The sequence below is a fragment of the Triturus cristatus genome, chromosome 5_2 (genome assembly GCF_964204655.1).
Source record: "Triturus cristatus chromosome 5_2, aTriCri1.1, whole genome shotgun sequence".
Lineage (NCBI taxonomy): Eukaryota > Metazoa > Chordata > Amphibia > Caudata > Salamandridae > Triturus > Triturus cristatus.
In genome coordinates, this window is record NC_140588.1 from 983,576,207 (window position 1) to 983,596,698 (window position 20,492).

At 45.3% G+C, this 20,492-nt stretch overlaps 1 protein-coding gene across 2 annotated transcripts in view; it reads left to right on the plus strand.

Annotated features, from left to right (window-relative positions):
• ATRX (ATRX chromatin remodeler) overlaps positions 1–20,492 on the plus strand; it is a 1,501,634-nt gene that overhangs the window by 26,709 nt on the left and 1,454,433 nt on the right. For both annotated transcript variants that reach the window (XM_085608236.1, XM_085608237.1), the window contains exon 2: positions 18,667–18,779. In XM_085608236.1, coding sequence (XP_085464362.1) covers positions 18,667–18,779 — 113 coding nt within the window. The remainder of the gene's footprint in view (positions 1–18,666; positions 18,780–20,492) is intronic.

The window sequence follows — 20,492 nt, forward strand, 5'->3', positions numbered from 1 at the left end:
CTAGTACCCTAACTGAACGTGACCTGCGCTGCCATAGAAGAGAGACTACAACACCCAGAATGCAACTGGCCGTTAAATTGGAAAGCCGGGACTCGAATATTGTGCACCTGATGACATGAAGCCACCTGTTAACCCCATAAATCAACATGGTTCTAAAAATGACAAGGGAAGCTGCTATCCTCCGCAGGCCGCTTCGAAAAGGGCTTTGAGTGACGTGCAACGCTTTCATGGCAGTTATTGTTAAATGCTAAAATCATTCCTAAAAAAATTGTCGGGGGTGTTCAGAGCAAAGCTGCTAGATTCCAGTGCAATCTGCACTTGCAACAAACTGTCTCCATTTTACGAACAACCCTCCCCTTCCCTGTAGCTACTTGTATGACTTGCGTGGCCTTCAGCGGCGCCATGTTTTACTAGTCCATCCTTCTCATTGCGGACCTGAGAGCTCACCCCCTTTCTCCTTCACAGCCTCCATGCAGACAAGCTCAGAAACAAGCACTCTGAGATAATTACCTACAGTACAGCTACGAAAATCTCATGGCAGAACTAGACAACCAGGCCTATCCGAGACATTGTTGAGCCTTCCAGGAGTGGGAAGAAAGAAGGGTCACGGGCCGCAGGGCCCGGCTCAGGTGGAAGTGGCGTCATGCTAAGCGGCATGCCGGGATAGGTAATATTTTGGTCTCTCTTTGGCCAAGCTACTGCACGGTTTGTAGTCTGTCAATGCATCCTCGCCGGCCGCTGATATGGCGGAAATGAAGCTGCTGTCTGATCAGGGCTACCGGGTGGACGGGTGGAAGCTGGGCGAGTTGCGCAAGATCCAGGCTCGCATGGAGGTTTTTGCGCAGGCCGACGGATCAGCCTACATCGAGCAGGGCAACACCAAGGCGCTGGCCATGGTGTACGGGCCGCATGAGGTGAGCCATGTAGTTTTATTTATTGCGAACTGGACCTGCAGGTATTGGAGCACTTTAAATGGGCACCGTTTTCATTACACAAGGACACATACATTTTTGGTTGGCGAGGAAAGATTAAGTGAGGTTCTGTTGTCTAACTTCATAGACGCGAGGTATGATCCTTCTGCTGAGTGGAATCTACATCAGAGTTGGCCCAGTGCAACCAGGAAAAAAACGGATCTGCTCTGGGGAGCTTGTTATGGAGGAGGTCTTTATTTACTAAGCTACCTTGCAAAGAGCGCCCATGTTCTTTCCAGAGGCCATCGCGGTCAGTAGTCTGGGGGTGTTCAACACAGAGCGCCTTGAGGCGACTGCCCACACTGACCTCGAGACACACAAATGAATACGATTATAATGATGGCAGCTGGACATTTCCCTCGTACAAAACCCTAGAAATTCCCCTGTTATAGTTATTTAAGCTAACTATAACTCGCGCCCCCGCAATGCACTGCTGATGTCACATATTACATCACTCATGACCTGGTCAGTGACATCTCAAATTACATCACTGATGACGTCATCCATGTGACAAATTAGTGCACCTTCTCACACCCTAATATAACCTTTGATACACAGACTCAAAATTTCAAACGGCCATTTTGACACCATAGATACTCCAATACCAATAACTACACACCAACTCATTGACTTTTAGGTCTACATACATGTCCACTCACTCACCTGTACAGTCACTCATACTTAGTCACTCTGTGCATTTATACACCTATATAGACACTCCCACACCGCCAATCATCCATTGAGGTACTGACACATTTAGTCAGTCATGCAAATGATTAATCACAGTCCAATATACTCACCTATACAGTTAAACGCACTCAAGTTCACTTACTCCTAAAAATACTAACAAATTCTGTGTCTTCCTGCAGAAAAACAAACGGCACATGACACAGATATCCTTGCACTATGGCGCATACAGCCACTCCCAAAATCACACACTCACATATAGATAGTTATATACTCTTACACACATATACACTGCGTTTCACATATGTAGTTACTGACACATGTACAACTGAGATATACATTCAATCACTAACACACCCTTACATACAGTCATCCAACCATACAGTCCATCACAGATGCACTCTTAAAAACATGCACCCACTGAATCACCCACTCACACATCTAGTCAGTCACACACACCCTACCCACACAAACACTCAGGCACCCATACAGATACTCAGACAACCAATCAATAACCCATATAGACACTCATATAGCTATTCACAAAACCATGCAGCCACTTATACACCTACACACAGACACATACAGACCTTCACACAGTTTAGTCACTAGTCTGCAGTAAGATACATTTATTGACTCACTTATAGAGTCAGTTACGCACCTAGAAAATCGCCCATTCACACACTTGTACACCCACTTATTCTTCAATAGGCCTTTCCCTATATATATTAAACATATTAAAACTGTTCAGAAACACATACTCAATGGATGACGTCATCAATGATGTCATTTGAGATGTCATCAGTGATGTCATCAGTGATGTCACTGACCATGTCATGAGTGATGTAATATGTGACGTCATCAGCAGTGCATTGCGGGGGCGCGAGTTATAGATAGCTGAACTAACTATAACCGGGGCATTTCTAGGGTTTTGTACGAGGGAAATGTCTAACTATAACACCCCTGAAACCTATGGTTTTTTTCAGTGAATTTCTAAGGTTTTTCGAATGCCAATTCCTATCTATAACTTATCTCTAAAGATACCATGAAAAGCATTCTTTTTTAAAAGTAGGGTGCACATTAGTTTTGTGGAAAAGCATCTTTGTGATTGGTTAAGAAAAAGCAGTTTCAACGTGGAGTACATATCGTAGGATAAAATTTGCTCAGCTCCACCACACCTGCTACTTTGCATTTGGAAGGCACCGTTCGAACTTAAAACAATCGTCAACTTTTAACCTGCACGTGTCATTAAATGATCATGCGTTACAACAAACAAATGATGGACGGAATGCCGACAATGCAGACATTCTCCCCCAGTCAAGAGATCTGGGTTAAATCCATCGTTCTTTTGCCCACTACGCCACCCCAGTTCAGACGTGGCTATATGCAAATCCGTCTTGACCCTGTGCCTCATGGGGAACAGTCCAGCCCGAACTGCCAAGCCATGTCTTCCCTGGACAGGAAACAAGCATCCTGGGACCGGTTTTGGGCTAACAGCCCTCATCAGCCAGGATAGCTTGACTCCAGTGGCAAAGTGAGCAAGGGACCCACGTCTGGGCATACCCTGCCAACGTAGGTTTCCCAGCTCGTGTTTCTGAAATTTATTTTCTGACGTGTGTTTCTATGATTTTGGTCTTCAACTTCAGGTACTGCTGTGAACAGCTCATTGATTTTTGTGTGCAACCACCCTAGATTGTTTCTTTGACTTCATGGCTTTTTCCAATGCGCTGATTCTGGGCTCTGCACCTGTTATTCTACCTGCCAGTCTTTAAATCCCTTTCTCAGTGCTTTAATACGAAGTTGTTTTATGTCTGTTTTAGTATTTTGTACCAAATTGTATAGTGTCCTCAATCATCATAGTAGGAGGTCTATGTTTGTCGCATACTCTAATATTTGGCCTAAATGGTGAGTCAGGAAGTGGCGGTACCGCCTTTGAGCGTTTCATGCCCAATTTGGACTTTTAGATATCTCTTATGTCATTGCTCTCTTTACGACTTGATTCAACCATTGTTACTTGCCTGGGAAAGACTGAACAGAAAGATGCCAGACACTCGTAGTGTGTGAAGGGACGCATTACAACTTGCATGGCACAACTTGTACGTTGCAGATTGAATGGCACAGCTTGTATGGCTGTGTGACACCAATTACATTGGTGTCACTCCCTCCTCCTCCGAACCGCTAGCTTAATACATATGCAAATGTGCTTCCCTTTAGCTGGAGGAAATCATTATTCCTCTACAGGCTGTGGAGAACTCCCTACATCAAACAGATCACACTTCAGTGAATTAAGTCGCAGGACAGCATGGCAACGAACCACCACTGTGAAAATGGTATATTGCTCCCAAGAAGGCGGTGCCCCACCTCAGTAGATCCACTCAGTAGGTGTAGGACCATTTCACACCATGTCAGACTTCCAGGGGGCCCTTCGACAGACCTAGTCTCCCTTTGTGCCGCCAACCTAGATTCACCTCACCTCTTAAGGGGAGTCTTACAGCGAGGACCCACTGCCTTATTTGTGTACATTACAGTGTTCATTTAAGGACTCCCAAGCTTGTGGCATTTCTTTGCATTTATAGGGGACCATTTTCGGGCGATCAGGTTTTTGAGTCGGGAGGCCTACCCTTGATAGGCAGAGCCCTATCATCTGCGATGATTGCCAGCAAGTCAGAGAATTTGGTGCACGGACTCTGACATTTTTTTTTATCTGGTTGACTGGTTGGGTCTGTTTCATTTGCCATGCAGAAAGCTCTGATCTATGCAGATTGGGCGCGGAGCTGCAAACTTAATCCGCAATCACACTCTGGTGTTAGCCATGCCCAGTACGAGGAGGGCACTTAATTCTCAAAGGGCGATGCCTCGCCTCAAGAGGATCTTGATGCCCGCCACCATTTCAACAATTGTAACACATGCCGTTTTAATCATGGTAGATTTACATGTATTGTTTAGCCCATACTGTTTTCACAAGTAGACTTTAGGGTCTAAGGTATTGAACCAGAGCACTAGATGAGATGAGCACAAGGTGAGCTAATTACACGTCTTTGTAACTTACAATTTCTACAGTAGTAGACATAATTTCTTTCTTGGTCTGATTTACCTGTCCCGATTAAAATTGACAGTTGACCATTCCAGTATCCAGCCCCTTTGGATTTCACTTCTTTTCAGGGAACTTGCCGGTCTGATTCAAATCCCTTTCTTGGGTCCCTGTTCTTTTATAGGAAATGGTTTAGTTGTGTAGTGCAGCAGTCTTTTAATAATTTGCATTCTCGTAGAATATCTAACCCAGTTGTCTGTTGTAGTTTCCAAATAAACACTCCGAAGGATGACAGACTGAGTGGACCTGCTGGGATTTGATCCTGTGACCATGAGGTCACACACACGCTTACAGTGGACTCATTAGTCACAAAGTCACCAGACCCAGCCTAAGCCACCAGAACCGGCTTGATTCTGCTGTCCAATCCATCTCATATAGAGGCAAAGCATATATGCTCAGGCAGTGGCATAAACTGGATGATGGTAAGTTTTGTAAGATGCTTCAGAACAGTATTTTGTACCGACTCAATGCTAGTGTAGCCTACTCTCTGGATATCAAGGGCCTAATTCACAAAGGTACAGTTAGACTTTTGGTCTAGGTTTAGAAAAAGTCTTAACTTGACTACTTTTTCAGTATTCACAAAGCTAAGTTACAAGTAGTATCTTTACGACAGGGGAGTTTCTGCACTCGACTGAGTGTCCCGCACTCGGGGCAGAATCTCTTGCCTCAGTGCAGATTATGGCGATTCTTCAAATGAATAGAGAATCGAGATTTCATTAAAGACACGGAGACCAACATTATGCATGCCAGCTTCCTTTTAATGCCACTCCACAGCACCATTAAAGAACTTCCAAATGATAAAACAATTTAGACCACTTTAGTCCATAAATATTCCCCAACTCCGAGCACTCTTCCTCTTTTTAAATGTAGCGAACACCCCTCCTAATTATCTTCTTCCACTTCGTTACCCTCCATTATAGTCTAATCTTGATCCTCCTCTACTGTGCCTTTAGAAGAAAACATCACACATATCACCTTGCGCACTTAATCAAAGCCAAAACCTAGTGCGAACCATAAACATCCATTATTCTTAAAATGCTCAAACAATCTCAACACACAACTGACTTCCTACTTTCTCCTAAGAGTAAAAGACGACTACGTATCCCCTCCTTTTATTTTTAGGTCTCGCCTGGTGAAAGCAGCGCATGCGTGGCTCTCGCTATTGCGAGTACCTTTTGGAATCGATTCGGCCGAGGGCTTTCGTGCATGGACAAACATGGCTGCTCTTGCCATTTGTCCTTAGCAGACAGCATGCACGTGTCCGTAGGGACTGTGGACAGTCCCACGCCATTATGTTGCCATAGCAACAAAAATGGCGCTTCACGTGTGTTTTGCTTTTATTTTTGCTGTCAGTTCCCCCGGGGCACAAGCAGGCATCCACTTCTGTCTTTTTGCTGCCATCCGCTGTCCTGACAGAAGTGGATGCCCGCTTGTGCCCTGGGGGAACTGACAGCAAAAAAAAGCAGGCATCCACTTCTGTCTTTTTCTTGCGATCAGCTTGGTTTGAAAATTGCACCACTCGGCCCTCTGACTCTCATGAAATTACGTCACCAGGTCTGCAATCACCTCGAAGGCTGTCATCCCTCAGCCATTCACAGTGTAGCTCCGAAACCATCTGTAATTGGCCGCCATCACAGTTTAGTAGACAGAACGAACTCTGACTCAATCAATGTGGTGGAAACACCTAGCTTCTTGATTTTCTTCATTGTCGCCATGCAATTCACGGGGCGGCCACGGTCCTGTGCTCACTTATATCTGCGGCGGTGTTTTGATATTCTTCAGCAAGTAAATAATGGTGGTTCTGTGCATTGTAAAAATCACTAGCCAGATTTGCAGTTCCTGGAAAACCAGGCTTCCCTCTTCCAGGAACCCGCTGCGGGTGTCCTTTATGTGATGCCTGGTGAGGAATGGCAGCCCTTAAAGCTGCAGCTCAGACATGGCTATGGAATGGCAGCGGACAGCGGCTCTGCAGAGCCCTGCTGCACGGAGCCGCCTTCTGCATAGAAGTCGGCCAGGCAAGAAAGTGAGAAGATTTGGTTTAATGCAGCATTCTTACAATGTTTACAGTAACGTCACACACACAGATTGTAGCCAAACTCGTAAAATGCACCAACCACAAGTTTAAGGTGTAGAATTTGGCGGAGCTGGTGTTCGGCCCACTCATGACGTGCGTAAATCCACGTCCAAACTAGTACAAGTGACATTCTTCTTCTAATGGACAACATGAATGGCATTTGTAATGTTTTTACATGTCCTTATGATTGTATGTATACTTCATTGATGCCCATGCACTCCTCGTTATTTACCCCCTCCTGCAACCGAATGTCACCATTTTCTGATGCTCTCTGTCATTGATCCCAGTTACATCCCTTCTAATAGTGTGAGCGTTGCCTTTTTTTTATCCGTTCTCGTGGTCCTGTGCCTTCTGGTTAGATATATTTTATTAAAGCGTATATACTATAAAAAAATTGAATGGCATATACGCTATATGCAGATACGCACAGTATAATGTGCTTTTTATTGGGGGAGGTATTGTGTCCCACTTAAGACTTCACCTCTTATGTGTCGGGGCCCCTCCCTATTAGAGGTGGGCAAGCAGCTGAAAGCTCGAGCCTGGCTCAGCTCGAGTTCCTGTTTGAACCTCCAGCCCATAACGAGGTGAGCTTTACCCAGGATGTGGCATTACGGCCAGAGTTGACTATTTTATAACCGGCAAACGGGGTCTCTGTGTCTATTCAACAGCCTGTGATTCTGGGTAAATCACTTAACCTCTCTGTGCCTGTAAACAATTAATGTGTCCTTGTAAAATGTAACTGGTGCTCATGTAAAAATCTGCGATTCCTTCGGGTCGAGTTTGTGCTATATAAAAACTACAGAAAAATGCATGAAGAGGTAAAAGGAAAGCCTTAACATAAGGAAAGAGAAATTATTTAGACCCAATGTTCTTCTTGTTTTCAGCGGTTTAAGATGCGTTCTGTGTGATACAAAGCGACATAAGTTATACCAAGTTCAACCAGAGATGCTGTAATGTGTGACAACCCATGCCATCAGGGCTATTGTAGACATACCTGATTAAGGAGACCTGTGCATTATTGCATTCGATGTGCAAGACGGTGCGAGAGAAAACCCACTTGGGCATGCTGTATAAAATTCTGTCAAATGCGGATGTTGTGTATGGTTGAATATAAAAAAAATAATTATATTTAAAACTAGCATTGGCATAGCCAATAGGTCTTGCCTTTGCGACCTGCTGCATAACTAAATACTTATAAGGTCCCAAAGACGAGACCTATTGGCTATGCCAATGCTTGTTAAATATTTCAAACATTCGGGATGCTGATGGCGGGATAACGTTAGCCTCCGTTTCTTTTTCTCTATTAATTTCATTTGGAGTATCGCTGTTTGATTTGAAAACCTGAGGCTTCCATTATATATGTTGAAAACCCTTCAACAGCACATTTGGCTCATGCTTTATTCGTCTAAAGTAATGTTTTGCAAATGTCCCTGCATTCGAGCAGTCGGCTGCTTGGAGATTCTCTTCCAAATGCCCACCCTGACATGTACAACTTGCTTGCCATAGCATCTCTTAAAGAATGTTGTTTGTATTTCTCTACATCTATCTGCTTGCTTAATTACATCTCTTACTCATCTGGCAATAGTTGCTGTACTAACCGCATTGTGAGGTTTTACTTACAAAATCAATAATTGATCTTCACTATGCTCCATCTTCTTCTTATTTTCCCCAATAACTGGCCTAGAGCATTACGCTCTCATTACTCGCCTCGCATCCTTTTTCAAAGGTCTGCGTATCCATTCCTTTATAAAGCTACCCGCATAATCAATGGGCCACCAATCGCCACTCCTAGGATGACTACAACCAAATGGGGAAAACATTTCCTCACCCAAAGGATCCCAGAGTACCTCTGCATTTCATTCACTCTCAGATATTTCAAGTTCTTCTTCAAGATCCCCATCCTGGTGTGAATCCAAAATGTACTCATCCCATGTAGAAAAGTGCCTGTTTTTTCAGGGTTACCCCCTAACGTTTTGCTAGATACCTGATGCTAACTAGACTGAGTGTGCACTGCTTCCCTACCAATTAGATTCCCAGGGCCTGTGTTTTTTTTCCAAAACCGTACCTTTGTTTCCACTATTGACACACCTGGGCCACATGTAAGTCCCTTGTAAAAGGTACCACTGGTACCAAGGGCCTTGTGACCAGATAGGGCCTCTGAAGCTGCAGCATGTATTAAGCCACCTTCGGAGACCCCTCACCCACATGCTGCCATTGCAGGCTGTGTGTTTTGGTGCAGACCAAACTAAAAATTCGACATGGCACACACCTGTGTGTGCTACAATAACTATTTTAAGAGGAGAGAGGGGCACTCCGTATATTATTTTTAGTTTTCTAACATTGAATGAAAATTGTCGGGTGTGCTATGGTGGTGGGTATGCTGTCTACCCATACCCTGAACAATATAATCCTCGTACAAGTTCAAGAGACTTGCCCACTGTGCACCTAAACCTTATTTGCAATTGCAGAGAGTTACACAATCTTTGTGCTCATTTGTGAAAATCAATCCGAATAATAATGAAATAAACAGACAAAAGTATTGAATTTTTTTCCGTGTAATTACAATACATGTCAGGGAAAACGTCAAAACATGTTCCAAACAGAAACTCTGTCATAAACAAATAAAATCCAATCCACAGATTAAAGTCATTTTTAGGTCTCGGGACCATCCGGTCTGCCGAAGGCAGAACCGGAAGTCCGGAGATTTAATGTTTTGGCGAAGAGGGACTTGAACCCGCCCCTCTTCTCCCCTCTTCTCCATTGGCTGGCCTCTTAAATGCTGGCCAGCCATTGGAGAAGAGGCTTTGTCTCTCCGAACAGGCCCCGTCCTTTTCGGATTCGGGGGCGTGTTTTCTGCTACTTTTCTAATTATCTCCTCCAGCCAATGGCAAGAGGAGAACACGCCCCCGAATCCGAAAACGCCGCTGCCTTCAGCTGCTAAGCCCCATGGTGTCGCCCATCTGAAAGTAAGTTTACGCTCTCAATGACCCCTGTCCTTGACCATCCCAGTCTCGCTCTCTTCTACCGCCTCTTTCCCCTACTTCGTAAGTTTGCAGTGTAACTTGTCCAATTGACAGCACTAGCTACGCTGTCATCCCCGTTAAAAAGCGTGTTTTAAATTTGGAGCCTGCATGGACAATTTGCGCGTTCTCTTCTGTATTAGGCATCCCGTGCCATCACTAACGTTAATAAATCAAGAAAGTGAGACTTGTGGAGCAGTCATCTGACGCCCAGGTTCAGGCTTAAGAGCGCACTCGTAATACGCAAGAACTATGCCTACGTACAGTGCAGAAGCTACAGCCAGTAGCGGCAGAGAAGTTGCATCTGGCAGCACACTGCCGTCCACTCACAGAGTCGATAGTGAAGGGGCGGGACCAACTAACTACGTCACTTCAGAGGCGACCAGTCTTGATTCGGACACGGTCTCTCCTTGTGGAAAGTTGGTTACTGTCTTTTCCTCCAGTTTTACGTGATCGGTTAAGGTAACTAACCTTTCGGGATTTGTGAGTGTGCGGGGTGTTTGCATTACATTCATCTGTTTGAAGGTGGTCATGTTGTAGATAAAAAGCTAGGTCAATCACTAGTCATTTCAGACAGTGCTTGGAATTGAAATATAAAAATGCAGGTACTCCTCCCTCCCCAGAATACTTGGTTGCTGCTTAGAAGTCACTGTTCGGAACAGTGCTAAGAAGTGTGGGACTGTCTCAAATTACACTAGAGTAGGTACCGAGTACCTGACACCACCCACTGGCTTCGGAAGAGATAAATACTTCCATTGATTTACTTCCATTGATTCACGTGCAGGCACAGAGCTTTCGAGTTTCCTAGTTACGTGCGTGAGTAGTTCAGCGTGTGCAAATATTTTCTTTGCATTCTAGGACTTGTGGTCCTGCTTCATAATTGATAAATTAGGATTACAAATCCTAGAATACAACGAAAAACCCAATACTGGTTGAGTTACTCATGCACAGAAGCGAGACCTTTACCAGTCTAGACCTATGCACAGGGATTTAGGTGGGATTAAAAAAACAGAGTGCCTCTCAAAGGGGCGTGTCTTAAAAAGACGTAAACTGAAAATCTATGCTAAATTTAGTGTGCCGTCCGACTGGTATTATGCTACTTCTGTAATTACATCCAGATATATAATACAGCAAGTAGAATTACATTTACTACAAACTAGTACTATTGGCTTTGTCAATGGTTGTTAGTTGCGTAAAATACATAACCAACAACCATGCCTTCGTAGTGTAGCATATTGAAAATGCTTCAGGTCTGAAATATTGAGACTTTAAAAGAACTATAACGAATCTCTTTGAAGTTACATCAAAGGCAGTGAAGGGTGGTACTGCTGCAGACTTAGGATTTATTTTTTTCATGGAGAGGGCAAAAAGGGAGAGCCCAATAGGGACCCGTCTCTGCACCTGCGTTTTTAGGTCTCGGCTCGAAGGCTGCGCTTGCACAGTCTCGCTCCGAGATTTAATGATTTGGAGAAGAGGGGCTTGAACCCGCTCCTCTTCTCCATTGGCTGGCCTCTTGAATGCTGGCCAGCCATTGGAGAAGAGGTTCGTCTCGCAAAACAAGCCCCGTCCTTTTCGGATTCTGGGGCGTGTTTTTGTCGAAGTTTTCTCTGGGCGTGTTTTTTTTCGAGAGAGAAAGAAAACACTCCCCCGAATCCGAAAACGCCGCTGCCTTCAGCTGCTAAGCCCCACGGTGTCGCCCATCTGAAAGTAAGTTGCTGGTCGCACGAAATTGATGGCGTTTGCGGTGGAAGAAATCCTCTGAGCTTGGTAATGAACACATTAACCACAACCAGCCTCTGGGGTGGGGGAGGGGGGCGCTGATGAGGAAGCGGGGGCTTTAACTCTTAGATGTACGGTTCTTGGGCTTGAACAGATGGCGTCTGTCCTGCTCGTAAGGGGCCGTTGATCTGTCTGCCTCTGCTGTCCACTCTTTCATTTGTGAAGGTAGACTGCGGGATTATTAAAGGAAACCTCCCAAGGGAGTGTGAGTCTGGCTGGCCTTGGTGTTCTCGTGTCACAAGTAGTCTCCAGTGTAATGTGAGAGGGCGCACCGTGTCCTGGTGTGAGCTGCCCTCTGCTCTGACTGTACCCGCTGTCCTCCCTATGCCCTCGGGGCCGAAGCCCGCTCGGATCTGAACACCTCCTTATCTGCTACCGCCACGCCATCAGTTGCACAAGATCGGGAGCTTGCTCTTTGAATATTAATAAGACTGTGATCAGTCTCTGGGCACCCTTGGTGCCCCTCCGCTGTCCATCCCTTTGAACCCTCGCACAAGCAAGCCTTGGCTCACCACAGTGCAGTGGTACCCGTGCACAAGCACTGTGGGGGCCTTGGGGCACCCTGAGGGTGAAGTCTGTTCTGCCTGCCGTTCCAGCCCCTCAATCACAGGCCGCGCTGGGACAGTTCATTAAAGCTTCCCGGGTCGGATCTGCCGAGGGTCAGGCATGGCGCCTTCTTTGAGGGTTAACGTACTCTCCCTCACATGGGCAGGGACGACCTGCTGACACTGGCAGGAGGGTAGAGGTCTGCCAGCTGCTGGTGAACCTCTCCCTCACTGAAGCATCCCAGGTGGCTGTGTGCACTACTCCTCACACAGTGCTACCTTCTCACGAGGGGTGCCTGCTGTCCATCCTAGGTGGACGTGTATGCTGCCCCTCACACGAAGGGTGCCACCCTCTCACCAGGGGTGCCTGCTGTCCATCACAGGTGGACGTGTGTGCTATCCCTCACACAGGGAGTTTCACCGTCTCACCTAGCGTGCCTGCTGTACGTCACAGGTGGACATGGTGCTATCCCTCACACGGAGTTCCACCCTCTCACCAGGGGTGTCTGCTGTCCATCACAGGTGGATTTGTGTGCTACCACTCACGGAGAGTGCTACCCTCTTACGAGGGGCCCCTTCTGTCCATCACAGGTGGACGTGTCTGCTGCCCCTCTCACAAGAGGTGCCTGCAGTCCATCACTGGTGGGTGTGTCTGCTGCCCATTACAGGGGGTGGAGGGCTGTCATCTGCCGGTGACACCGTCAAGAGGTGTATGTGTGCTCGCGTTAACTCTCACAAGGGGAGTGTTTACTAACCTCTCTCGAAGTGTGCTTGGGCCGTTAATTTCCCTTCACATGACGAGGGGCTGCTGCCCTTCTCAGGGGAGGTGGTGCCTACTTCCAGGGAAACTGTCAGAACAACACGGGCAGAGGCATTTTCACGCTTGCCTTAACCACAGTGCGCGGTCTAGCTGCCCAAATGTGCAGGAGCAGGGAGGATCGGGAGAGGACGCAATTAGGTAACGGGGGGGTTGGGGCAGGGTTTTGGGGGTTGGGCGTCGTTTTTAACTGCTGGGTGTAGTTTTTAGGGCTGGCGGGGTTGGGTTTGTTTTTAGGGCTGGGGGGCGGGGTAGTTTTTAGGTCTCGGCTCGAAGGCTGCGCTTGCGCAGTCTCACTCCGAGATTTAATGTTTAGGAGTGGGGCTTTAACCCGCCCCTTTTTTTTACCTCTTCTCCATTGGCTGGCCTCTTAAATGCTGGTAAGCCATTGGAGAAGAGGTTTGTCTCTCCAAACAGGCCCCGTCCTTTTCGGATTCAGGGGTGTGTTTTTTCGATTCTTTCTCTCCTCTGGAATGTAAACATTCCAGCCAATGGCAAGAGGAGAGAAAGAAAACACGCCCCCGAAAACGCCGCTGTTTTCAGGTGCTCAGCCCCACGGTGTCGCACATCTGAAAGTAAGTTGGTTCATACTTGGGTGGGGGTAGACCCTTTTGCAACGTACCACTTTTGAAGATTTACTCTATTTAGACAGCCATGCTTACTATCGAGCTTGAGACGGTATGAATAAACTAACAGAGTGTAGTGCCCTCTTTAAACACATTGGCTTCATGGCACTTGGGCCCTGGTCGCACGAAATTGATGGCGTTTGCGGTCTGAAGGCTTGAAGCCAAATACCATTGCGGCTCCTAACACTGCATGTGAATAATCTTCCAGCCGTGACATGGTCTGCCCGAGTGCTCCTAGCTCCCACGCTCGTGCACTGCCTCTCTACGTGCCCATGCTCCTCGCAGCCGCTCTCCAAGCCTCCTCACACTGCACACCCCCCACGCTGTCTCACTGTTTTCAAGTGGGCATGGTCCAGGGAATGTTAAAATTGTCAGGCAAGAAAGTGATTGATTTGCAATGAGTTGGCGTGAATTGTTACAAAAGATGAAAGCTTTAGGAAAGGCTTAAGCATCGGATAGACAAAGTGATGCTTCAATTGTGCTAATGTATCTCGAAGCTTGGAGCAGTCGAGCACTTTTTGGCATTTCTCCAGATATCATTCTGGAGTCAAATGTGATCATTGCAGGCTTAGTGCTACGTGTGGAAGACAGTTATTTGGAGGAAAAAAATCCACCTTGATTATGCTAAAGATTCATGAACAGTCTGTTGAAGTATTCAGTGCCATTAAGAACGAAACGTGTTACAACTGTAAGCTCTTCAAACAGGTTAGGAGGCACACATTCAATGCAGTTATGTGTGCTAGCAAGCGTTTTGTTTAGAGTTCAAGACAGAAGCAAATCTCCCAGCTTTTGGCACTCGTTCAGACGATTAGAATTCTTGAGATGTAAGGGGCTACAGCGATTTGTAAGCAGAATCCAGTAGTTTTCAGGAAGCTTCTGTCTGTCAGTTGCCACTTCAGGCTTTATCCAGAAGCTTGGCAGTAAATGCTTTTCTGCAAGACTTGGAGATTCGGTTATGCATTTTCCTATTGATGGTTCAGAGTACTAATGATGGTAAGGAGACTGGAATGTAGGTGTTGATGACTCCTTCTTGAGTATCCCAACTTTCATTTCCAAAGGTTGGGGACCTTTCTTAAGGGTGCATGAAATGTTTAGTTTCTTTGGCGCATGGAGAGGGGTTTGGATCCTGTTAAGGATTCTGTTATAGAAGTAGCAACTTTTGGGGCTGAATTGTACATGATGAAACTGATTCTGGAGGTGACATAGTGGTTTAATGTTGGTGTTTTTGCTGGGTTGTATTTGAAGCCTGTTTAACATGTCGCAAGTGCTGCCTTGATGGGCTCTGAACAAGCACAGTGTTGGCCCCCTGTTTTGCAATAAAATGGCAATTCTTATAAACTGTCTCTCGAATCGGCTGTTTTATAAAAGACCTAGATGCTAACATCCCACCCGCCTCTTCCATGTGGATTTGTAACGTGATTGGGTTCCTTGCATTTAATAAAATGAGTGGGGGATTTATGAGATAAAGAATTTGTGTTTCAGTAGAACACTGGATTGTTTTTCTTCTGTTTTGCATAACCGCAGATGACATTAGAGGAGTTTGGGCATACATGGGTTCGAAGGATTAGAGGAAGATGACATTTTAAAAATGTTGACGTTTAGCAGCATACAAATATTTATTCAAGTCTAATGTGAATTTAGAATATTAAATACATCCAATTTCTTTTTTTTGGGAGGTGTGGGGGGGTTGTAAAGTACTATTTAGTGCTTCTGAAGAATAGCATTAGAGTCTAGAGCAGTGCTTCCCTGTGCTAGAACATGACCCACTTTTTAGGATAACAAACCTTTGCAACCATTAACTTTTAATGAACATAAAGCAGGACTTTCTTTTTTTTTTAGTGTAACTAAAGAATTGTGTGGTAGCTCGTTCTCATACAGGCAGCACATTTTCCATTGAAATGGCTACTAAATTAGCACAGACATATAGTTTTACTGCTAAAACTATATTGCATATAAAATATTATGTGTAGAGATTGAGTCGAGGAGTGTGTATATTTTGTGCGTCACTAAGTAAGGTGCCTCGATTTTGTTTGGATCTTATAAAATTGTTTGTTTCCATCAGGTTTCAGAATGATCAAAAAATTTACTTTTTTGTTGTTGTCCTAACTGCTGAATGTGTACAGTTCATTTACAGGTGTTTTGCAATGTATTGTGGTACAAAAAATTACATCCTAAAACCTTTCCTTTCTCACGCTCCATACGGCAGCAAAATTCTCCTTTAATTTACTTTACTTTTCTTTCTGACAGCAAAACAAGGAGTCTGTAAAAACCAATCCTCCTTGTTTAAAAAAAAAAAACGTAATTTGTCACAAAACCTAGCTTTGAAGAGCCGCAAATGTGACAAGATAAATACATAATTTAGAGGCATCTTTATTACTTGGGCTTTCACGACTCACCAAAAATTGCTTGCCACCTACAGTTTGGGAAACGGTGGGCTAATGTATAATGTACATGCAGAACCACATCTGGCGGTCATTCTTTCTCCTACTTGTCTACCAAATCCTGGAATGACCTACTCCTGCACGTAAGAGCTTAACCCCTTCAGTGCCCGCCCCTTTCCCCGCCCTGTGCCGGCCGTTGCATTAGCGGGCGGGGTCTATGACGAGCTGGACTCGTCATGGGCACAGCGCAACCGCGGCCCATGACGAGTCCAGCTCGTCATGGGCACTGAAGGGGTTAAAGAACAATTGATGGACGGAATGCTCAATAATGACGCACTCTTTTGTATTGCCATACCTATGTACTAGAGCCAGCTCCTCTCTTCTTAACAGTTTCCAAGAAACTGAAAGTTCGGATGTTGAGTCGTGCCCCAGCTTTCAGCTCAAAGATGCTCTCCTGGTGAGTTGTGCACTCTACAAATACACAACATGAAATAAGGTTAGCCTCTGTGTCAGTAATAAAATCTTTATTCTCTTTTCACCCTTTATAGGAATGGTTATTTATCTACTCTTTTTTTCCCTTGATTCCACTTCACCCGTGAGTAACCAACAAGTTCGGTTCATTTGTCCCTTCTGCCACATAGGACTGTGGGACAGAATGGTCCATCCCAGCATTCCTTCCCTTCCCTTCCCTTGACTGTCCCGATCCTGAGGTCTTGCAATATGGGCATTTGAAGACCCCTGATGATTGCATGGCTATCCTTGGAGTTGAAGCATATTTTCACAAAAGCTTCATGTACGTTGAAGTTTTTTTTTAGGTCGAGCCTAGGAGATGACCTTTAGAAATCGGTCAGCTCTTTTCATGCACTCGTGCTTGTATCCACCTTGCGGGAACGAGCAGGGGCCATCTGTTTGCAATTAGCGTGGCAGCGCGCGTGTCTGCACTTTTCAAGCACTCGAGCTTGTTCATCTTTTCTGTAACCCTCTACTCTTCAAACTGCTGAAGAAATGCATTTGAAGTCTTCCACTGTCTCGCTTTTACCTCTCACTACTTGCGTAGAGCTCCTATGCCCTGTGTAAAACTGCACAAATAAACTGCAAAGAGAAATGCACACATTCTACCCTCTTCCCGCTGTCCCCGCCTCTTAAGGTAGGCAGTCTCCTCTCCCTTGATGGAATCTCTTCAGCATGGCTGTCTCGTCCCCACCAATCACAGCCCGTCTCGCCTGTCCCCTGCCGAGTATACCCGGTCGCCCACATGTCCTCGTGCTGTGACTGTCACTACTCCGTATTCTCTGACCACCCCGTGCCCAGCCGTCTCCACTGCTAGTCTCACAGCCTCCACCTCACTCTTGCTCTCTCCCCCTCGTTTAAGTGCCTCGCCTGCTCTTTCCTCTCATAATCAGACTTGTGCTAGCCAGTGTGCCCGCCTCGCTCTCCGGCTGGACCCCTCTCTTCATGAACTTTTCTTCTCTCCCAGGCACGCAGAGCGGCGGTTGAAAATTAAACACGGCCTGGGAATCCCCGCTCCAGGCTCTCGGCCTTCTGTCATCCACAGGCGACGTCCGAGGCTACACCGACAGCACCCCACCACCCTTTAAAACAGGATCGCAGGGTGAGGGCGTCCAGCCAGCAGCAAGACCCCAACCAGTGCCCAGCACCATCAGGTGTCCGCTCAGACTCCCGCCCGGAAAGAGTAGGCACTGGGGTGGAGTCTTTCCAAAAATGGTATATTATCGTATCACAAACTACCAACAAAATGAATAAACCAAAAACACACTCTATTCCAACCGCGCCACCAGATGCTCTATATCTAGCCACAAAAGTTAAAGTTCTGCCCCATCTTTGCGGGTGAGCTCTTATCACTTACTTACATCTAATCCTATACTTTCTAAAAGTCTCCTAAAAGTCCCTGTAACAGCCCAAAGTGCAGCAGTGTAGTACTGTGCTTCCAGGGTAGACAAGTACCTAACAACCTAGCGGTTGGACTTACCGTGGGGCTTTCCTCACCTTTTTATCCTGAATGTTTGTCTGGGTCAGCACAGGATTACCAGAAATACTCAGCAGGTAAGCAATCTCCCACCCAGTGCTACACCTAGTAAAACCTGCAAATGTTCAGCACCCAGAATAATGTGCTGCATGACTAAAAACATATAAGGTCCCAAAGGCGAGAACTATTGGCTATGCCAATGCTTGTTCTCCATATTTGTGAGTGTGCTTTGTACTTCTCTCAGTTAAAGTGCTATTTGTGAAGACAATTGATTTGTTGAGTTATATTTGCTTTGTGATGCTGAATCTAAGCTTGTACCCCCTACACCTCTTGCAGCAAGCCTTGAATGCTCAACTGAGCTTTACCTAAAGGGTCAAATACCCCAAGTAACTTTGTTATTCAATGAAGTGTGGTATTGGTGGCCTTTGGTCACCAGTGGTAAATGGATCTACACCCAAAAAATACTCTAGTAATTCTAGGACTGCTGTAAAGGCCTCACAGGTAACTTATATAATTCATTAATGATCTCTTTGTAGTTCTGATGTCATTTTTACATTGACTAAATGTGAACAAAATAACAGGTTGAGTTGTCAACTCTGCTTTATATTAAACTATTTAACAATGCCTTGTATTAATAATTTCAGGCAGTTGCTGTTTTTAAATCAATATGATGGTTTTGTTTTGACAGTGAAAGCAAGTTAAACAAATTGGTGCAGAAACTTCATGAATTTTTAGCCCACTCATCTGAAGAATCTGAGGACGCTAATTCTCCTACAGGACGTTCAGTGAGCAAAGTTTCAGGTAAAATGAAGCTTAATTTCTGTGGTCTTGTTCTTATCCATGAAATTAGGGGGCATAATGTTAATCATACATGTTTGATAAAGATCTTTTTAACAAGGTTAAACCGGAATGTAGTTCTCCTACCTCCCCTTGCATGCCCCCCACCCCCCACACGGCCAGCCATCCCGCTAACTTTATTTTCACATGAGTAACTTCAATCATATGAACACTATTTGTGTCTGATTGTAAGTAGGTTAAATTTACTGAAAAAATATTCAGGGTTCTGGCTTACACATAAACCATTGGAATTTGCTACTTATGGTTTGTGGCGCAAACTATAACTTAAGCCTTCAACTTGTGCTGTGAATGGCATCACATGTGACCTCAACAACATACATAATGTATGACCTCATTGTAGGTGTCGTATCCATTCGGAGTGTTTCCATGTCAGTGTTGTCTTCTCTGCATGGCCACAGGTTTATTGTTAATGTATGATAAATTCATTTTACGTCCATATTGTGCTTCTTCTCTGTTACTTTTACATGTGTTTTATAGTGTTGGTGTGGGTGTCTAGAACTATTTTTCACATTGTCTTCATGCTTATCTTTGTATCTGAGTCTGTTGTGCCAATATCATCTGAATGCGCCTCTGCCACTGAGTTCGAGACTGTGTGTGAGCAGAGAGTGTTGTAGTGCAATTTATGTACTCTGGTACTGAGTGTACCTCTGTGACTGTGCGATTAAGTGTTTGAAGTTTTGGAAACCTACAAATGGTGTCCGGACTTTGAATATGTCGCCCTATTTCTTTTTGTAAGAGTCTTTTTGAGTGATGTAGTGCATAACTGGGTCCCTGAGAGTGTCTGTAATCTTCTTTGAGTCTGTGTCTGACATAGTGGTGCTATGCAAATTCTATTTTGTTTCAAGCCTTTTTACTTTTTTATTGTTGAATATGTTTAAAAGATTTTGCTTTTCATCAATGTAGTGAAGTCATCACTGATGTCCTGGTTGATCTCCTTTATGAGGTCATTGGTGTCACATGTTTTACGTCAAACTGAGCACAAAAGGGCGGTGCAAGTTGTGGTTCAAGCAGTGGTGTAAATTGTGATGTCTTACATGGTGTAAATCTTTTTTTAAAACATGTTATTGGAGTTTCAAGTAACACATTTGGTATCCATTAAATTACCATAGTAATTTTCAACAGGGAGTTGCATCATATCGACCATTATTGCATCTGATCTACAGTTATAGTTATTTTTACATGGTACTGGTGTAACTACACATCCCCTTATCTATCCGAAAGCCCAACTCCCCTCTTCCCTCCCCTTCCCCCAGCAGATCTCCAGCAGTCATCCTGTATCAGTAGAAACCGTGAGGCTGCCAGTTGAATATAATCCTCGTGGCCTACTCCCATGGCCAGCAGTTCCCCTCTCTGCCACCTTCTAATGTTGGAGTGGATCAGAATACCCTCTCTAAAGCCCTGTTTCCTACTTCCTCCTGCTCTTGGTTCCGGGGTACCTCGTGGGGACACTCCCATCGGGGGTCATCTCCCCTGAAGTTAATTCAGGCTCCTTCAGACTGACCAGGACCTCCCAAGCCCCAGCTCGCTCCAATCCCTCTTTTGGCATTTTGAAGTATCCTCCCCTCGCAGTCCGCCCATTTCTCTAGTTCATCCTTGAAAGTGAGACTTTGTCACCCCATGCTCCCTCCCCTCCCCACCCCCCCACTCTCCTAGACT